The sequence below is a fragment of the Ambystoma mexicanum genome, chromosome 2p (assembly GCF_040938575.1).
Source record: "Ambystoma mexicanum isolate Mex_15411 chromosome 2p, UKY_AmexF1_1, whole genome shotgun sequence".
NCBI lineage: Eukaryota > Metazoa > Chordata > Amphibia > Caudata > Ambystomatidae > Ambystoma > Ambystoma mexicanum.
The window spans coordinates 419,864,564-419,885,166 of NC_090923.1; the positions used below are offsets into that span (position 1 = coordinate 419,864,564).

Sequence of the window (20,603 nt, forward strand, 5' to 3'; positions counted from 1 at the left end):
GCCACCAGGACATTCAGAATGGCGCAGTGAGGGTTGTGAAGGGCTTGAGGCACAAGGATCATGTGTCTGAAGCAAGGCGAAGCCTGCATTGGCTTCCTGTTGAAGCTGGGGTACAATTTAGGATTCTACTCACACATAAATGTCTTACACGTCACATGCCAATCTATCTTACAGAAGCTATTGCAAAAAAGCATTGCCCTGGATCTCCAAGATCTAATAATACCAATCTTCTAAATAGAACTAGGTGCAAAACTAACAAAGCTTGCAATGGAGCCGTTAATATAGCAGCTCCGTTAGCCTGGAATGCCTTTTCCCGCGATCTCAGGACTATTGAGTCTACAGACATATTCAAGAAGAAACTGAAGACACCTTGTTTTGCTTGTCTAATCAACACCCTATTTTTCTGAAGCAGGTCCTCTGATTCCCCCCTATTCCCCCCATCGTCTCCGTCTCTTGTCCTATTTTGTTTTTCATTCTGCACCCTTAAGCCTGCCGTACCTGGAGCGCGATAGACATTTTAAAACATATACATAAACAGAGAGAGAGAACAAGTGAGTTTTCATAGAAATGGATAGAATCAGCTGTACAAATCAAAGCAAGCTCTTGTTTTGGACATACTTGAATCAAAACACTTCTGAATAGGTTAATGACTATTTTCACCAACATAAAAAGAAAACCGTATTACCACAGCATGGCCCCTGTCTCTAGACAAGAGGTAGAAGTCTGGAGGAATGATCCACTAGATTGAGGAGAAGACCCAAGGGGACAGGAGGACGCAGGCCCAGTAAACTGGGGAAAAGCACATCATGGGGGTTGGAGAAAGAGGGTTAAGAAGTTGAGGCAGATAATGCCTAGAAGGTTGGAAGAGGAGATACAAGGGTAGCTGGGTAGGAACAAACCAGAAGATAGGATGGAGAGTGACCCAAAGGAAGAAGAATGCCTGGGCAAGGAGAGGTTTGACAGGAGGTTGGGCCGAGGAATAAGAATGTCTCAAAGAACAGCACATAAACTAGAAGTAAAGGAGGAAGGAAAATATTTGAAAAAAAGTAGAATATTCTGAGGTATTACTGAGAGGCAGATGATTGGGAAAAAAGAAAATAGGAGGAGGCAAAGGGCCATCAGGAAGAGGTAGGAGGAGGAACAAGGAGGAGGAACAAGCATGTGGCAGAGGAGCACAGAGGAGAGAAAGATGGACACTGGGGGCCAGAGACCAAAGGCTTGAGGGAGGGAAGACCAGAAGAAAAGTATTTTAAATTGAGGGCTCATTTTTGGATTCCAGTGAGATCTGAATAGCCCAAATATAAGTTGAATGTAAGGACCTTTATTTTATATTAAAGTTAGTTTTTTGCCCTTTTAGGGGGTATGAAAACAAGAAGAAACATGAATTGACCTCAATTTAGATGTTAAGATTAAGCATGGACCCCATTACAATGGGCGTTTCTGCACATGAAGCTACATCATCCACTCAGGCGCATTTACAACTCTACATGGTTACCTCAATATTCAGCTCCTTTGTAATTCAGAATTAATTGCAGGTTCTCTTGTTACAAAAGAGTGCTCTGTGATATGCCATAGTTTGGTGCCTGTCAACCCATAACTATTTATTTGGTTGTGATTTCGTCCAAAGAAAACAGGTAAACGTATGCCTGTATTACATTTGATATGCTTACTAGGACTGTAGAATATGAAACAGTAATGAACATTATCTATGATTTGTAGATAGAAAGACCACATTTTTTAAAAATGTTTTTGACAGTTCACTTCCACCAAACAAGAAACATTTACTATGCAAGAAATGTAGGGTTAACTTTCATCATAAAGGAAATCCTTACTATACCAGAAATTAAGGTTTTTTTGAAAATAAGTCCCCTGAAGAATGTCCTTAACTAATGCTGTGGAAAAGAAACATGTTGGGGATCATGAACATATATGCAAGTGAGCCATGTGTTATGCTTGTAATCTTATGGTCATGTTTTTAAAGTGGAGTAATGTATTCTATGTCTGGATTTTTTCTACAATTGATGGCAATTCCGGACAATATGAATTTGGCAATTTTAAATTTGGCCTCTTTGTATGGAAATATGTGCTTTATATATTGTTATTGGATTTTTCAATAAAAGTAAGCACATTTTGAAAATGTTGGTCTGCTTTCAATTGTTAAACTATTCATGCTTTCCTTTATTTATTGGTTTACATTTTTTGTGCACCACCATACCACAAAATGTAACTTCACTCCACCCTCATCATCACTGGTCCCTGCATAAAAAGGTAACCTCAGACATAACACAATAATAACACAACTTTAATGGGAATGCGCATGCAAATGAGGTTCAGGTTATTAATGAAACATTTGACAATGCATTCTCCTGTTATCTGTAATCAACATGGAGAACCCATGTACCACTTAAATGCCAAGGCAGTTTGAAAAGAATCAATAAGAGAAAAGAAAGAGTATGAAGATATCACTACAAAATGTATTAACACATATGCAGTATATTCACAAACAGTAACAGCAAACTAAAACAAAGGTTTATCAAGCAATCATTACATAGTTCTGGGGTAAACACATCAACCCTAACATACCAACCACCAAAACCTTTATGTCAAACATCCATCCACATTCTTACTACAAACACAACAAACACTGACAAAGTGCATACATTCAGTTCTGTTGAAAAACATGTGATATATACGAATACCTAATACATACTCTGGCCCGCTGCTATACATCTTGTGGCAGTGGGAATATTTGAAGCCTACATACACGCTCAAATATAAAAAAACAATTTGTATTCTGTTACCTGTGCTGAGGCTCCCCCATTAAAAAGAAAACCAAAATAAAAAGATTTAAAAAAAAAAAAAAAAAAGAAAATCGCACTCCCCTGGGTCAATCTAATTGGGATGCTCGTACCTGCGGTGTAGATCTCGAAGTATGTAGGTTTATTGGCAATGTTTCCCGTTGCCTCCAGACCGGGCCCTTTGGCTGTCACTTTGCTGGCATCTCCTTGGGCTTTGTCCACGTTGACTTCATATGGGCTCTTGGAAATATGCTGCCCCGCAAACAGGACGGAAACCTGAAAAACAGACGGTCACAGAATGGCATCAACTGCCTTCGCTGTAGTTACCCCAGCAGAGCCAAATGCAAACCAAAAGAAGGGCCTGCAAAACTACGTTATTATGCAGTGCAATCAGGCCTTTGCATTCCATTGGGTTCTTGGGTTATACAATTAAAGCAGAGTTACGTACTATTAGATGCTTTAAAACAGTTTCCCTGAATGAAAAATGCATTTTTATAAATGAACATGTTTTTAACTGATTGGGGTAGAACTTAAAGCTTGCCTGACTGCTGTGGGCAAGGAACCATGACGTGTGTATTCATCACTTCACAGTTCTTGAAGTTCGTAAATACCTTCCTCCCGAGCTCTCCGCTCCTCCAACTCCCTCAGAGTCATTTGCTTCTCCAAGCAACAAGTTGGTAGTAGATCTCTTTCTTTGGCTGGGGCCTCCCTTTGGAACAGCCTCCCTGCCTCTCTGAAACTTGAGGAGAACCATCTCCGGTTCCTGAAGCACCTCAAGACCTTCCTCTTTGCTTCTGCCTTCTCTCTTCCTCTCCCTGCTGATTTCCTGTCCGATACTGTGCACTGGTCACCTGGCAACCCTCTGATTTCGGGCCCAGGTCCCTGCCTGCCCAGTAGCACACCTGCACTGCCTCCTGACCTTGCACTTGGGTCTGTATCTGTAACCCTACAGTCCCCCTACCTGCACTTTTTGACACCTGCTGTCTGCACTTACCCTTGCACCTGTCACCTGCTGGCCTCACTTCTTGTTATTGTTTTGATCCTATGTACAGCACTGCCCCCTCCCTTTTCCCCTGCCAACTTTCCCCTCCCCCTCCCTTGCACTTGCGTGATCTCAAGGTCACTTGGCCTAGTAAGATCGCTGTATGTCCTCCCTATGGGCCCTTTCCTTGCCTCGTCGAGCCTTGAAGCACTTGTGTATAGGCGTGCTACAAACACCATATCATATAATTTCTTAAAAACATTAAAATCACTGGCTTGTTTAACTGAAGGCTGCATGCCGGAGGAAAGAGTATCGGAACGGATAAAATTGCCAACGACTGAAAAAAGGGGTCCATTGTTGGTGGAGTGAGTCTTTTTATAAAGAGAATTTCACTTGGCTTTATAAATAGCCTCCTTATACTTTTTCAAGGCTCTCTTTTTAACTAAGGGCAAGTCAGGGGTTCTAGATTGCCTCCATTTTCTTTCTGAAACTATATATTTAGCCCTCAATGACACCAAGTCCTGAGTGAACCATGATTTCGATTTTTTTTCCACCAATCGTGAAATCCGGGGGGCAAATTTAGTACAAGCCGCATCCATAATTGACGCTCCTTCAGAGAATAAGTCATCACATTATAACAAGGGATCTATAGACACAAGAGCGCCCCATAAGGCGGCCACTGGTAAATTCAATAAATGTTTAGACCTACGACGTAAAATCATACAGGCTGGGGTGGAATAAGGTCCTCTTGCCTTGCTAATATTGAAGGAAAATAGCCTGGCAAAATGATCCAACTAAACGGACAGGGTATCAAGCCTGGTTATCCCTGCACCATGAACCAGAATGGGGTCAAGCCAGTGCCCTCGTCTATGCAATGGGGTTACTTCAAAAAGGCTTTAAGCTGTGACATTCCGGGACTACCCTAAATTCCTTGATGTCAGGGACATTTAAGTTGTCTAGCCAAATATTAAAATCGCCAATGCCGACCAACTTATTGTACTTCATTCCTGTGGTTTTAAAAAAAAAAAATTGAGATTTTCAAGAAAGGGGTTTGCCGGACTCAGGGGTCTTATCCCAATAATAAATTGTAGGAAACTGATGAAGGAAGCCAAATAGTTAGCTGTCCTAACCGAGACAGATCGTTCCAGTTAAGAGAAACCATTTGGGAGATATTTAAAGTATCTTTGTAGATCCTCCTCCTCCTCTTCGTCTTCCTCCTCCTCTTCCTCCTCCTCCTCCTCCAAGGCGGTTAATACATTGAATAGTCTTCAGGTACTAATGTATGGAACATTGCATGAGAGGTATCATTGAGCCGTAAGTCAGTAATAGAAAGTATGCCAAGCTTGTGCTCTTCTATGAAGTCGGATATTTCGACTGCGTGAAGCACAGTAGACGTAGCATTCATTAAAGCAGCCTCGAGTCTGAAGGATAGGTGGGCCACTGACGCTCTGACAGGGTTTGAGTGCTGTTCCTCTGATCCAAGTGCACGCATTCAGTTTAGGGTCTGAAGCGTGTTGTGGCCCAACTTATTATTCAATTCCATGAGGACGGTTCTGTTATGCATTAGGACAACTAAAAGTACATTCAAATCTAAACTCCATGACTTGTTGCCCAAAGTGGCAAATATCCCGAGCAGACGGAGAGCATCCCCCGCCGACCGCTGATACAACCGTAAACAGGGCTAAAGAGGTCTAAGCCGGCCTATGCAGGCTTCGAGCTGATCAAGTCTATTAAGGCCTATGGTCCTCACTAATAGCGTCACAAAAGTGGGTGCCTTTATGGAGGATGGGAAATGAAGCTCAACAAATTTAAACCCCCGGTTAAAACATAAGGTTCTAAAACATATGTGGCGTGTCCAAAATCCTACCAATGTAAAACCCTAAACACACTTTACATTCAATTTAAAATGTTAACGAAAGTCAATTTAAAATAGACTGAATCAAATGCAGCGTTCACGTGCACTGAAACATGAGCAAGTGGTGCAATATACAGACACCGCTCAGCCATTCCGAACAGCACCCACAAGCTGTGTGTCCCTCCTGCATGTCATCTCCCCCCTACCTCTAATGCAATAGTTTTGACTAATAGGTGGCGCTTAATGGCCAAACTAAAAATTGCTGTACACAGGTCGGATATAGACGCCATATCGGCGAAAATTGCAGACCATGGATTGCTCCTGGCTAAAAAGGGTCCCAGACAGACCACTAACAAAAAACAAAACCACAACCCATATCAGTGCATATCTTTCCAACCCATATCACGGCAAGATTAGAATGTTGTGAACACATGCATTCCAGACAGACAACAGCTCTACAAAGACAGCCAAATGAGTGATGTTCACTACACAAACACTGGCAACATAGCATAAGCTTATACCAGACATAACCGTGGCACTTGGCCACTTCTAGGTTCATACAACCCCCCCCCTCCCCGCCCCCGGGTATTTTTTCTGGTAATGATGTATTACTAACACCACCCGCGGCATAATCTTTACAGTAATAACAAATTTCACTTCCCCAGCTTATTCTTCGTGGCTTCAAAAAGCTGCAGGTTTTATTACATATATACAATCACATTTATTCCGTTGTACTTCATGATTGTCCATTCTGCAAATCACTCCTTCGTTACATTATTAATCCTTGGTTCCAGACATATTTGTAATAAAAACATTTCTCCTTAAGGTTCAACCAAAATCACGCTGAGGGACGTCGAGGCACACGAGGCCTGCCCGCCAAGGCAGTGTCTAGTACACTGCATGCAGAGGGTCCACAATTACGACTTGAAGGCCATTGTTTTGAGGTTTATCAATGTTAGTCATGATAGGGGCATGATTTTAGTGCTATACCTTTAAACATGCTGAACCAATAGAATCATTCCTTGTTGAATTGGATTGGAGGAAGAGGCTAGACAGCGGAGCAGAAACAGCGGCTGTCGTGCAGGCACGCCGCCACCTGCAAGGCTGAGCCTGCAGTTGGCAGACAGAATATCCAGACACATGAATCACAAGAAACGACTGTAATTAGAGGAAATAAACAAGCATTGAAAACGAATGCCATCTTATGCCCCAGATGTATGTTTTGCAAGGAGAAGCAGTTCATCACCCGGTGAAGGGAGGCTGCCAGGCCAGACACTGCTCCCACATAAATCTGTCTGTTTGCAAGCTATGCCATCATTGTTTTTTAGGTTCCTTCCTCCCACTCGGGAGGGAAATTTAATTTGACCATGATTAAATATTTCCCGCATCTCTGATAGCCCTCTGCATTTACACACATAAAGAAGGCTAGACTAAAGCCACCAGCCGCCAACAACATGACCCATATAGCCCTTCCAACTACACGGACTGGAGTTCTCATTTACGAAATGATCACGCCGTGGCATAGTGTTCAATTGAGAAGGTAGAGGAAATTTGGTAACAGCGGTGAAGAGGATGGGCAAAGTAACAAGAGGAAGGAACTGAGAGCAACCATTTGTTCCAAAATGCCCAGGTGTGGCCGGCAGCATTTTGGGTGTGGTTGGTAGTGTTCATTGCAAACCTGTGTCTTACAACACGATTGGATTACCTGTCAGGCACTGTAAGACTGGCAGTAATAACATGTTATACACAAGGATCCAGGTAGAAACGGTCATAAACAGAGCAGGCGCGGTTACAGCCAGAACACGCCGAGTGCCCTTGCACGAAGTAGCTCTGCATACCCAAGTTGTTACCATGGGACGGATTCTCAAAGATATCCAGTGCACCAACATGTGGCGAGCCTGTGGACATCTCCTGGGTTCCCTTGAAAAAATCCCAGGAAAATCATTTGCACACGAGCACCTGGAAGATTGTTTAATGGCACATAAAACCACATTCGTACCACTAATGAAAGTTACAGCGACCATGACATGTTACGGCTTGTTTGGTCACAAGAAAGTTGTGACGTGCCTGAAAACTATGCTCCCAACCTGGCAATAAATGCGTCAGGCAACCGGCTTTCAACATCTGGTCCTCTAATCACAACTTTATCTCATAGACTTCATGAATCACAGAATGTGGAATATACACCACTGCTGGCTGACTTCGCCCTGAAAGAGGTGAACTCGCGAACAGTAGGCCACATTCCTAAACATCTATATTGTCATGAACTAGCTACGGCAAAAAAGAAAATGAGAAAAGAATTGCGCAAGATCAAGAAACAACGGATCAATCAAGCTGTCAAATTAATGCAAATCAAAGAACGGCAACAGCTTTACCGAAACTGGTTGAGATCTCACTTGACTCTAATTGATCAAAATCGTGCAGAAACCATGTTAAAACTATTCATTACGAAAAACACATGCAAAATCTGGGCGATATTGAATAAAAGCAACTCAAATTCTATACGTGCCATCTCGAATGAAATAAGCTGTGATACATGGTGCAAATACTTCACAATGATCTAAGAAAAGCCTAAGGTTCTATTGGTTCTGCCCCCGGCGCCTTCAATTCTTAGTTGGGACATTACTCCCTCATCACATGATCTTGACTGCGCCATTGGAAAACTCAAGAATTCGAGAGCTACTGGCCCGGACCAAATTTCTAACTTAATGTTAAAAAAACGCAAAGTCCATTGGGCCAAATTTATTCAAGGCATATTCCTGAGGATCTCGACAAACAAAGAAACACCTACCTCATGGTCCAAGGCGATAGTGGTCCCTATTTACAAGAAGGGCAATAGAGCTGATCCTGCCAACTACCGGCCTATTGCCCTTCTTGATACTATAGGGACATTTTTTGGTTCCCTCTTACGTCAAAGGTTGGTTCAGTGGGCATGTAACACCGGAAAATCAGACTGTCGACAAACTGGGTTCACGCCACAAGTAGGCGTGGATGTAAATCTTATCTTACTAACCATCTTGAAATTAACAGCTCTGGAGGCCAAGAAAAAAGTTTTCTTTGCCTTCGTTGATTTACGACAGGCATTCGGCTTGTGGGATGTTTTACCCATGCAACCGAGCCCTACCACAAAAACTGTGCATTACTGGCATTGAAAACATCATGACGGCCAGAACTCCCCTGAAAATGCACAGGGAAAACAAGAATAGGCTGCCACCCATTTTTGCCTATGTTGTGAGCACAGGAGGGCACTGCCTAAAACCACCATTGGGCTACACACACAGTAGCCTGAAACCATTGGGAATGGCAAGGCCGATTGCCAAAAGCAACCCAGAGCTGTTGGGAATTAATTTTCTTGATGTCAAAAAGTTGCTAAAATCATGGGGGTGGAGTACCAGCTTTGTCCACAAACCGGCGCTAGCGGTCTAAACTCTGACAGGAGAACTGCTACTTCAGAAGCTAATCAGCCTCCTGAGACAGCTGGAAACTTCAAAGCCTTTTTGGTTAATTAAAAATGTTTTAAACACCTGCTGTTCCCTCAAGACAGGCTGATTCAATTAACATTGCAAGAGGCTGGGAAACCTTCTCACCTCAGAACAACACACAAGAAGCCAGGAGATCACATGGACATGCTAACCAAATGCAGAGTGGCCCCTGGCTGCTGACCTCGGCCGACACAATAGACTCTTGCAATTGAATGGGGTTAATTTGCGCGTGGACTGTAAACAGAGCTCTGCCTGGCAGAAAAGACATGTGGTCCCTGACTCCCAAGTTTCTGGGGGCGGACCCAAACACTGAAGTGAATTGAAGGCAAATATATGTTTTATAAAAACACTGATAACTAATTGTAACCAGATGACAGAAATGTACAACTTTGGGATCTTTAAATTGACACATTCACTCCCAGTTCAAAACTAGGCTGGTCGCTCTGTGATGTTCTGAGCCAAAACCCCGCTAATTATTAATACTACAGACACTGTTTATGCTAGAGACCTAGTAAATTAATGGAATATGGGTAGAAAGGTGGTGTACATGTGTGCCATTTTTGGTAAACGTCCGATATTGGTAAATCAACTAAAAACAAAAATAAGTTGTCATTTTTGAATGCAAGCCTCCAGGAAGATCAGAGTTGGGCCAGAATGTACCTTAAGTAATCTGTAATCTGTACATGTAATGTCAAACAACTGTATCTGGGAAATGTGTAGTTATGAAAAATGATTTCTAAGGTAAAAGCAAAGGGGCGTTTCCTCAATAGATCGTAAATGGCTGACATCACTCTGACACACTATCCTTTCTCAAATCAGGGACCAAAGAATCCTTTGGCCTATCAAATCTTGAGAGGGTTGGGCATGCAGAATTAGCCGATCCACCCATTTGCAAAACACATAAAAGGAGACGGTGCAGGACAGGTAGGACATCCAATTTCCATTTCCTTGCGGAGCACGCTGACAGACAACTTCACATCCAGAACATAGAACTTAACTCCAGATAGACTACAGAACTCTGAACCAAGAAGGCCTACTGCAAGCTAACGTATTCTCAGCTGGCATTCAGTACAAAAAAGAAGGTGGGTGAGGCGCGCACTCCCGGTCCTGGTCAATTGAACCTGTTGCAAAAAATATAATAAGTAGCTGGGTCAAATCCCAAAATGGACAAATATTCACAGGGTTAGATCCCTTCTGCTGCAAATCAGGTACTCAGTAATAACAGGGTTAGATCCCTTGCTGCAAATCAGGTACTCAGTAATAACAGGGTTAAATCCCTCAGCTGCAGTTCTGTGGTCTGTAGTTGTTCTCCTCCTAGCGCTTTCTTATCTCAAATAATCGTCAGGGAGGCTGTTGAGCAGGTGTGTCTAATTAGACTCAAAGGATTCTGGTAGCTGTAGTGAAAACGTTTTTTCTGTTCAGGTGACCAGAAACCGACACCCCTCCAAAGCACAAGTCCTTCCCAAATTTGGGGGAGGGGAGAGAACCATCTTTATGATTCTCCAAAGTGGGGCACAGTCACCCCGTGGCGCTGCCTCTGGAGCCCGGGACTCCCATACCATTCAGTACAAAAAAGAAGGTGGGTGAGGCGCGCACTCCCGGTCCTGGTCAATTGAACCTGTTGCAAAAAATATAATAAGTAGCTGGGTCAAATCCCAAAATGGACAAATATTCTGCTGCAAATCAGGTACTCAGTAATAACAGGGTTAGATCCCTTGCTGCAAATCAGGTACTCAGTAATAACAGGGTTAAATCCCTCGGTTGCTGGTCACCTGAACAGAAAAAAACGTTTTCACTACAGCTACCAGAATCCTTTGAGTCTAATTAGACGCACCTGCTCAACAGCCTCCCTGATGATTATTTGAGATAAGAAAGCGCTAGGAGGAGAACAACTACAGACCACAGAACTGCAGCTGAGGGATTTAACCCTGTTATTACTGAGTACCTGATTTGCAGCAAGGGATCTAACCATGTTATTACTGAGTACCTGATTTGCAGCAGAAGGGATCTAACCCTGTGAATATTTGTCTATTTTGGGATTTGACCCAGATACTTATTATATTTTTTGCAACAGGTTCAATTGACCAGGACCGGGAGTGCGCGCCTCACCCACCTTCTTTTTTGTACTGTATTCTCAGCTGGCCTTGCAAGTTTGCAAACCGATTACCCCAGATCTCCAAGGGGCACATCAGAATAGAACAGCTGGGCTGCGCCGTTTGATTCTGGCCTAGAACCCTGCACCAGAAATCTCCAGAACCAGAGAGCTGTATCCAGAATCCACTTGATCCAGACCAGCAGAACCAGAGATCCGTGTAGTGCCAAGAACTTGACCTAGACCCAGACCAGATCACTGTGCAATGCTGAGAGCTGACCCAGATCGCTGTGCGCGGAACCAGAACCAGAGAACCGCAGCCAATCCTGACACGATCCGTGACGAAGTTGCATTCCTGTCCAAAATCTAGTGCGAGTACTCAGCTAGGATCGTGCCAGTACTAATCCCTTAGTTTAAAATAATCTAATTCAAACTATTTTGACCTATTTAGAACTTCCTCATAGGAATCGTGTGCGTCTTTCTGTCAATTCACAACTGCAAGCTGTCATCTGTCATTTTGAGTTTTACTTTAAAATTTAAAATCCGAAAAACTACCTTTACTAAATCGTCCGTATCTCCGGAACCGTTTGTGGAGTGAGTTTTAACTGTCATTTTGAAGCTTAGAATCTAAGCTTTCCAACAAGCCCAAAACCGACTTGCTACTCCCTATAGTGCCTCAGTAATCGCGCCCGACACACTCAGAAAATTTGCCACGATTTGATATTTTGCTTCATTTTAGCCACGGATAAAAATATTTGTCTTTGCTTCCATCCCTGAAATCTGTTTTCAACCTAATAACCATCCCTGAATCATTGATAGGGCTAGCCTGAACTGATTCAAAGTATCTATCACCTACCCTGAACCCCCTAAAGGGAATTAAAAGCATTTTTAGCATATTTTTCACTTAATTGCAACCACATCAAAGTATATTGCCTGTGTTTAAAACTCCTACCTGTTTTACTCTAAGCTTGCTAGGGGGGAATTTAATTATATTTGATTGCATTCCTGAGAACTGTGTGCTTTCCTTCCATCTCTTTACCTTGCATAAAGGGAGGTGGGGGGGATGAATTGTCAAAGACAGGTGATTACATTGTCTTTTGTTCAAGTCATATCAAGTTTATTTTCTGTACTGCATTTTCATTCATCATTGCATTGTCCTTGAAGCCATAAAAGCATTCTCAGCTACTTTATCCTCTCTATATCACTTCTAAGCCATCAAAAAAAGAGTGTACCACTGTAACCTTATCCATTGTTGACCACTATCATCTTCACAAGTGTGCTATCAAATATTAATTTATTATAAAAGTGTGATTATATATATATATATATATATATATTGTTTAATTTTCAAATAAACCTTTTAAATTTGCAAAACAAACCTACTTCTTGGCTCAGCGGGGGTCAGGGGGATTCTGAGAGAGGGGTGTTATATAAGGGTGGTCATCCAGAGTACACGAACTGGACATAAAAATATATAAATAAGGGCTTCCCTTGAGCAATCCCAGACAAGGCACTGACTTAGTGGGACTGCTTGATTGGAGTCATTAACAGACACAATCAACCGTCAAAAACTATGGGCCAAATTACGATCATGGAAATGCCCTGAACAGCTCTTGGACCCAATTATCGCCCTACATACCAACACGACAATTAAGATAAGACTGAATTCTCAAGGAGACCTTACCCCATCAATAAAGACATATAAAGGGGTAAAACAGGGCTGCACACTCGCAGCCGATTTCTTCAAATTGTTTCTTGCTGATTGTTAGGAAAGATTTCGTAATTGTAGGTAATTTTCCTTCCATGTGGCAACCCCTAAACTTTTTGCTTTTGTTTTTCACCTTGTTCTTGACTTTGCCAGAGAAGTGCAGCCTTCTGCCGCACTCCTCTGGGCTTTCGCTCCTTTCTTACGGGGAAACTGACATGCCCTTAAGACAGTCAGTACCGGGGAACGCTGTTTCCCGTAGTTTCTTTTATCATGTTGCGGCTTTCGTGCAACATGACACAAGAGGGCACTGTAAGCTAAGTTACAGCTCTCTTGGGTCTCTAGCCTTCTACAGGCCCTAGATACTCGTTTAGGATTGTATCTGATCGGTGCAAGTGATTCAGGGACGGGAATGGTGGCAGCGATCGTTTCTTGTGTTTTGAGCTCCTTTTGGCGTTCTAAGCACGTTTTCCGTGCTTAACCCAAAATGGTGGCCTGGCTTCCAAAATGGCCAGACCACGAGGCTCCTTTGTCCTGTCCGCTGACCGTCTTGCTCCCTTCACCTTTCCCAGGTCGAGCCGACCCGGGGCCTTCCTTATTTGGGCATGTACTTTCCCGCGAAACACGGATGCTTTCGCGGGCTTCTACATGTCTTGTGTGTGCCTCCAGGATGTGGGCTGGGATGTCTGGTCCCAATACACATACTGGGTGCCAGAGAGTCTAGGGTGGTGTGAATGCCTGGGACCACCGTGGTCCTTGATTGGTCCACGAATGGTGTGAGTGTTGATGAGCGGATCTCCCATTGGGTCCCCTCCGTTTTGGCGCGAAGGGAACCGTGGATAAGAGGGGGCTGGAAACACCACTACCATGTCGATCTCCTGAGTTCTCACGAACGAAGGAATACAGGAGCCAAGTATCCTGCAACCAAGAGGTTGGACCGAGGAATCGCTGGTGACCCGCTGAAGGACTTCTCCTCTGCACTGCTGTTGCCTTGTGAAACCCTTTTCACCTTTGATCGAACCAGAAGGCCTGTACTGGTACTTAGATCATTGGAAAAGCGGGAACAGCTATTCTCGGCATCTTCACCATCTCCTGCCAGTAAGCCTTCGGAAGCGTCTCTGGGCCATCCAGCTGACTGACCAGCTTACACGGGAGTCTTGCTCTGTAACCGCCGCCAGTTTGTGTAGTATTTCGAGCCCTTGTCACTCTCACACGCTTCGTACACTTGGCGTTCCCAGGTCTGAAGTGAGTAGTGTACATTTGGCTCAGATACACACGGCCGCTCCGTTGCCCTGCTGTGGTAACAAACTGTGCGGGTTTCTTCGATTGGGACGTCTTTTTACTCAACACGACGACGAGGCGTTCCCTGCTCTTCTGAACCTGCCAGCTACTGAAACGGACGTGGAGAAGCCTGGGTCTGCTTGCATCGGGGACCGGTGAGTAGCATAGCTAGGATCTGGTCGCCCTCCTGCAGGAGCCCATTGCTTTTCCCCGCTGTGTCAAACAGCACCCTTTTCCGTACTCGCGCTCTGCTTCTGCCCACTGTGGAGGCTGCGCTTGAGTCGCGGAACTTGTTCTTCTTCTTTTGTGCACTAAACTGAACTGCCTGATTTCCCTCGAAGAGCTTCTCCTTTTGCCCGTTGGCACCAGCGCGTGCAGGTACTTTTGAGCACAAGGCTCCACTCTTCGCAAGGCTCGGACTTCCATCTAGTTAGGTGCCTCTGAAGGTGAACTGGGTCTAAGCATTATTGCGCACTGCCCGTTTTCCCTCCCTTTTAGGTGGACTACACATTTCGTGCATATAACGCTTGAGACTGGTTGTATTTGTATATATATTGTGTTGGTTTACTATCGTTATATTGTGATTTTCTCGCTACGGTCATTGTTTTAAAGGCCTTGAAATAAATGTGTATATATTTTTAATATAACAACTGTTTGGAGTAGTTTGTAAGTGATCTTGCTTTGTGTGCTCATTGCGGGCTTTCAGTCACCCTCACCCCTCTTGAGACCTAGTCTTGACCGCCGCGATCGCTACCTTGATTGGTCTGGCTCGTCCAGAGGTTACCCTGTTCCAAGTAATTAGGTTGGCCTTCTGAACTTCTGCGCCACCAGGACAGAGTTCAGAAATCCGTCTTAACACTGATCTGCCAGAGTGGTTGGAAGACGTCCACAGCTTTCCGCCAAAGTTAAATGGTACCGAATTTAAATGTCTGATTTATGCTGACGACATCGTCTTAATTGACCAAACACATATAGGGCTACAGCGTTTTATCCAGAGGCCAAATGAATATCTGACTATAAATGATCTGTCCTTAAACACTGAAAAAACAAAGATCATGTGTACTGGACATACATCCTCAAAGAAGGATAAAACATTGAGATGGTTCATTGAAAACAAGGGCCTAAATACAGTGAAAACAAGTATTTAATAGATGGAACAAACATCCTAAGCTTACAAGGACCCAAAATCAATAAAGAATATGGTAAATTTGCAATTGCTCCTGTAACTATGTTCTATTTGCAGAAAGTTATACCAACCCTCACTTTCGGCAGAGAAGCAGGTTGGAATGTGAATCACACCCATTGGAATTATCTCGAAGGAAAGTTTTGGAGACGAGTATTGGGCCTTCCAAATTACATCTCAATCAATGCCCGACGATATCAATTAGCTTTAAATTCATTATATATGACGATAGTCTGGAAATCGCTATCTTTCCTCTGAAAAACATCTCTTGCTTCAGAAATTCCTGCGTATCAAATCTTTTCCATCAAAAATGACTCCCTACATGCTTCACTTCTAATATCTTGGGTGCACAAATTAAAAGCGATAATGGTTGACGCAAATATCAGTGAGGCTTAACTTCAATTTCGTCCTCAACATGCCAAAAAAAAGCTTGAGATTTGCGACTGGATCGCTACATACAACAGTCGCTCATCCCTTAAATCAACTCTGCCCCTGTCTCGAAGCATAGTGAAATTGCATCTTCAACCGAAGTATCTTACGAACTGCTCGTCACGCCATCATAGGAGCCAGTTCTTAAGATTCCGCCTAAGTGCCCTATGCAATAAAGAAATGCAATGGATTCGGCATCATAAAGATATTAGGGACAACAAATGTCGGTTCTGCGACTCTCAGGCGGTTGAGTCCTTAAAACATCTTGTCACCGAATGTCCCATGCTAAGTTCTCAACGGGAACTCCACCTGAGTAAATTCAAGCCCTCTTGTTATGATGTGGATGACTGGTGGGATCTTGTCGTTGCCGGCAGAAACATCAATCTTTCATGCAGCTTAATCAATTTTTTAGATATGATTTTGAAGGATGCCCCGATTTGAGCTGACCTTGATTATAGCTATGAACCTGGAGATTTTGCTTTGGACTTCCTCACAAAATGACGTAACTAATCTCATGAAGGGAGATAACGTTTTGGAAACTGATATAATTCTCTTTTGCTTGATGCCTTTCTCTCTTTTCCTTTTTTTTTCTTCTTCCTTCTATGAGATTGTTCCGAGTTTCTTTTTTTTGCTCCGAGTTAATTAAGTTGGTCTGGAATTCTCTATTGACAAAGGATGTTGACTTAATGTAACAAAAGTTTGGATATTTCAAATTGAACTGTAGTTTTACAATAAAAAAAAAAAGAAAGTTCATCTGTCAACTTCTTTCAGACTATGGACACCACGTGTCAGATTTTTTGTTTGGTTTCGTTAAGGGTTTTCCGGTTTCTCCAAGGAGCAGGTGGATATTTGTTTTACAGTTTAAATAGCATTCTGGAATGAATGAAAATATTTGGTGGAACTCATTTAATTATTAATGTTCAAATTACACTTTTTCATGTATGTACACAGATCAGGCAAGTATTGTTGAGAAAATCCGGCTCATAGTGACTTAAGGATGGGGGCATCTATGACAACAAGGGATGCACTTCCAATGATGACTCAAGAAATAACTGGAATACTCTTATCTTCTTATTTAGTTTATGGACTCCAACCTTGATTACAGTTGCTTCTTTTCTTTTACTTGTGCCTGGAACAGGTTTTCTTTTTCATGTTTTTTGCTTTCTTTTGCATTTTGTTTTTTTGTTTGTAAATGTTTGATAATTCAAAAGAGGACACAAATGAAACGTTTTTATACCACATACGATAGGGTAAAGGTTTGGTTTCCAAATCATGTACCCAATAATACAAATATATATATATATATTGTTGAGAGATACAGGCTGTCTTGCTAGGTTTATTGATGCGGCACACCTCAATGTATTTATTTCACATTCACCAATTGCTTCTTGACTGCATTTGTTTTCCAGCAGTTATGTCTGCTGTATAACAGCAAAGTTCTACTTTTTCATCTCCATAGCTTTTAGCCAAATTGGTTGTAAATATTATATTCAGCGTCTTTTTTATACTTATAATATCAGCACTTAATAAAGAGCGTGAACGCCTGAAGCATGCTGAACTCTGCAACGCCTCAAAGGTAAGGGAGAATAGATTTTTTGGTGTTTGGACAGTTGGGCATAAATAGATTTATGAAGACTTAGTGGGTGCACGACTTCTTGAGTGAATGCTCTCCATTTAAAAGGCAATTAAATTCCGTGTTTAATTTCATAATGTATAAGCCCACAATGTGGGATTGGAGAGAGGTTCTGCTCAATGAACCTTAATTTAATATCTCAAATAGGCTCCAGGCATGTCCGGATTTACTCCCATTATAGGCGATGGCAGTTGGGTATAAGGCTGCTCGTGCCAATCAGTGGTGCTCACTGGCATCTCTTCTTTTCCTCCTCTTCAATTCTTTAACAATCAGGCCCTAAAGCGGACACCTGGCCTTTGCTGCTGCGATCGATACACAGAAGGCTCAGCAGAATCTAATGCCGCAGCACAACCAGGGCACATTTTGGTCCCTCCAAATGTGCACCCATTCACAACATACTCCCACCGCAAAACCTTCTTGCTTCCATGAACCATCATTTATGACCAGCCACTCTAAGCGTGCACATTAGGCGCAGCAAGAAGAACTCGTAGCAACACATTACTGCCCCTCACGCATTACGGTTGACGTAATCCACCCACGTAGGACGCTCTCCAACCAAACGCACTTCTGCTCATACACTCAGACCAAGATCGGGCAGAATCCCAGAACTCAGCCTCGATGCCTGCCTGCTGCATATACAAAGAGCACCACAAGCCCATATCAATGCCAGGTGTGTGCAGTGCTACATAGATGACAATGAACACAACACATAACATCTAATCTCGGAATTCTATGCATTCATCCACAGTTTTGGGATAACACGTCCAACCCCCCACCCGCCCCCTATTCATGAAAGTAGTGTGCTCCAAAACCCTACTCGCTCCCATTAACCACGTCTTGTGTTTACTGCACAGTGCCAATGGGCTAGACACCCAAGTCGGACAGACAACTTCATTAACCAGGTTACAAAAAAGTTTCTTGGGCCACTGTCCAAAAGAGCCAAACACAAACATAAATTCAATGAATTGTTGGGTCTTAAAAGTAGAAAGGGAGCAAACAGGTAGTGATTTTGGCTGCTTAGCTACTTGAGTGGGGATTCTAAGCTCATTGGCCAGGAGGATTGCTAAGGGGCTACGCGCTCGCCTTGGAAGCAAGACGACATGGAGCAACACAGGTTCGATTCACAGGTCCGCACTTAGAAGCCCCTGGGTATTAAGCGCGTTATAAATAACCAATTATAAATTAATAAATTATACATTATTGGGAACATCTATATTGCAAAGAGATTCTTACTTCAGTACGTGCTTGAGACAGAGGACCGGAAATTAAACTGAAGGGCTTATATGTCTGCATGATATCTTATTTTAGGAAGAGACAGTGGAATATACCTTAAAGAGAATTTTACATTCATAGTTGGCTTAAATTAGATTTCGAAATACTGACATATCGATTTTAAATTTCAATGGAAAATTAACATACTAGGCAAGTTCCTGCTAGGAATGTTTCAATGTTAGTGGGTGGACTATCACTTAGAGAAGAACGATGACAAAGATTACTTACCAGGAAGGATGGCGGCCGATGCAAAGCATGCGATTCTAAGCAGAGTAGAAAGCCCCAGAAATAATATATATTCTTATAGTGCAAACCTAGCTCTGGAGCAATGGAGCACTGTACAGGTCAGAGTATAAACATTGGTAGTGAGAATTTAACAAGGCATCAAGTAAATATTAGTGATAATTATCACAGTACACTATATGGATGGGATTGTGCACGAGATAGCCAGAAGAACAAGTTACTTTCTTACCTGGTAACGTTCTTTCGATGGGATGGTCTGACGACGTATTCCAGATCTATGACAGGTAATGTCCACAGCTGTGCTGCTTCGGAAAATCTTTGGCGTCTGCGTCCTGCGTCGATGCTCCGTCCCCGAGGACCTCCTCCGACGGCCGACATCACCTGATGTGATAAGTAGGACGCACGACGCCCATAGACTCAGTTATAGTTTTTCCCAGAACGTGTGCCACCAGTTTTCTGCCAGTCAGACACACAAGGCCTTGCGGAACGCAAGCTGCAATCCCAAAAGAAATTCTGCAGCAGGGAAGGCAGGGAGGGAGCGATATGGAATACGTCGTCGGACCATCCCATCGAAAGAACGTTACCAGGTAAGAAAGTAACTTGTTCTTCGAGGGGATTGGGTCCTCCGATATATTCCATATCTATGACAGACTCCCAAAGCAGTACCAAGCAAGGAGGTGGGAAAGAATTTAGAATACAAATTTAGCATGCCCAATCAAATTGCGGAATAGAGAACTGCCTTGCCAAAGGCCAGATCTTGCCCTCTGATGGAATCAAGGGAATAGTGACGTACAAAAGTATGTACTGAAGCCCAGGTGGCTGCATCACAGATGTGACGAATAGGAATTCCCCTCTGCAGGGCAGTAGATGCAGCCACTCCTCTGGTAGAAAGGGCCCGCAAGCCAGGCCGAGGGTCCTTACCCGCCAAGCGGTAACACTCGGAGATAGCTAAAATAATCCAACGAGACAAAGTCTGTTTCGTCACAGCTTGTCCCAAACGCTTTCCAGCGTAACCAATGAAAAGTTGATCGTCCACTCTGACCCGGGACATGCGCGAGATATAAAAGCTCAACGGTCTCCTAGGATCAAGCCTATGGAGCCTCTCCTCTTCCTTACCAGGATGTGGAGGAGGATAGAACGCCGGAAGAACAACCTTCTGGCTCAAATGAAATTCCGAAACCACCTTCGGAAGAAAAGAAGGACGAACTCTAAGGACAACCCTGTCCTTGTGAAACACAGTGAAGGGTGGCTTAACTGAAAGTGCCTGTAACTCACTCACTCTGCGAGCGGAAGTAACCGCAACTAAAAAACACAGTTTTCAGAGTTAACAGCCTCAAAGGGCAAGAATGTAAAGGATCAAACGGAGCACCCATAAGAAACTTAAGAACAAGGTTCAAATCCCAACCTGGCACCAAAAAAGGTGACGGTGGGAACACATTAGTGAGCCCTTTCAAAAACTGCGACATTAAAGGAATCCTAAAATAGGAACACTCTTCAGACGAGCGCTTAAATATGGACAGCGCCGCCAGGTAACCTTTAATGGTCCCCACTTAAAAGCCCCTGTGGGCCAAAGAAAGCAAAAAAGACAAAACCATGGGAATGTCGCATTCAAAAGGATCCACATTCTGAACTCTGCACCAGTCGCAGA

The 20,603-nt window shown here is 43.3% G+C and overlaps 1 protein-coding gene across 4 annotated transcripts in view; it reads right to left on the reverse strand.

The window, feature by feature from the left end:
• Positions 1 to 20,603, reverse strand: part of FLNB (filamin B) — a 626,251-nt gene that overhangs the window by 313,786 nt on the left and 291,862 nt on the right. For all 4 annotated transcript variants that reach the window (XM_069643780.1, XM_069643779.1, XM_069643783.1 and 1 more), the window contains exon 7: positions 2,912 to 3,074. In XM_069643780.1, the coding sequence (XP_069499881.1) occupies positions 2,912 to 3,074 (163 nt within the window). The remainder of the gene's footprint in view (positions 1 to 2,911; positions 3,075 to 20,603) is intronic.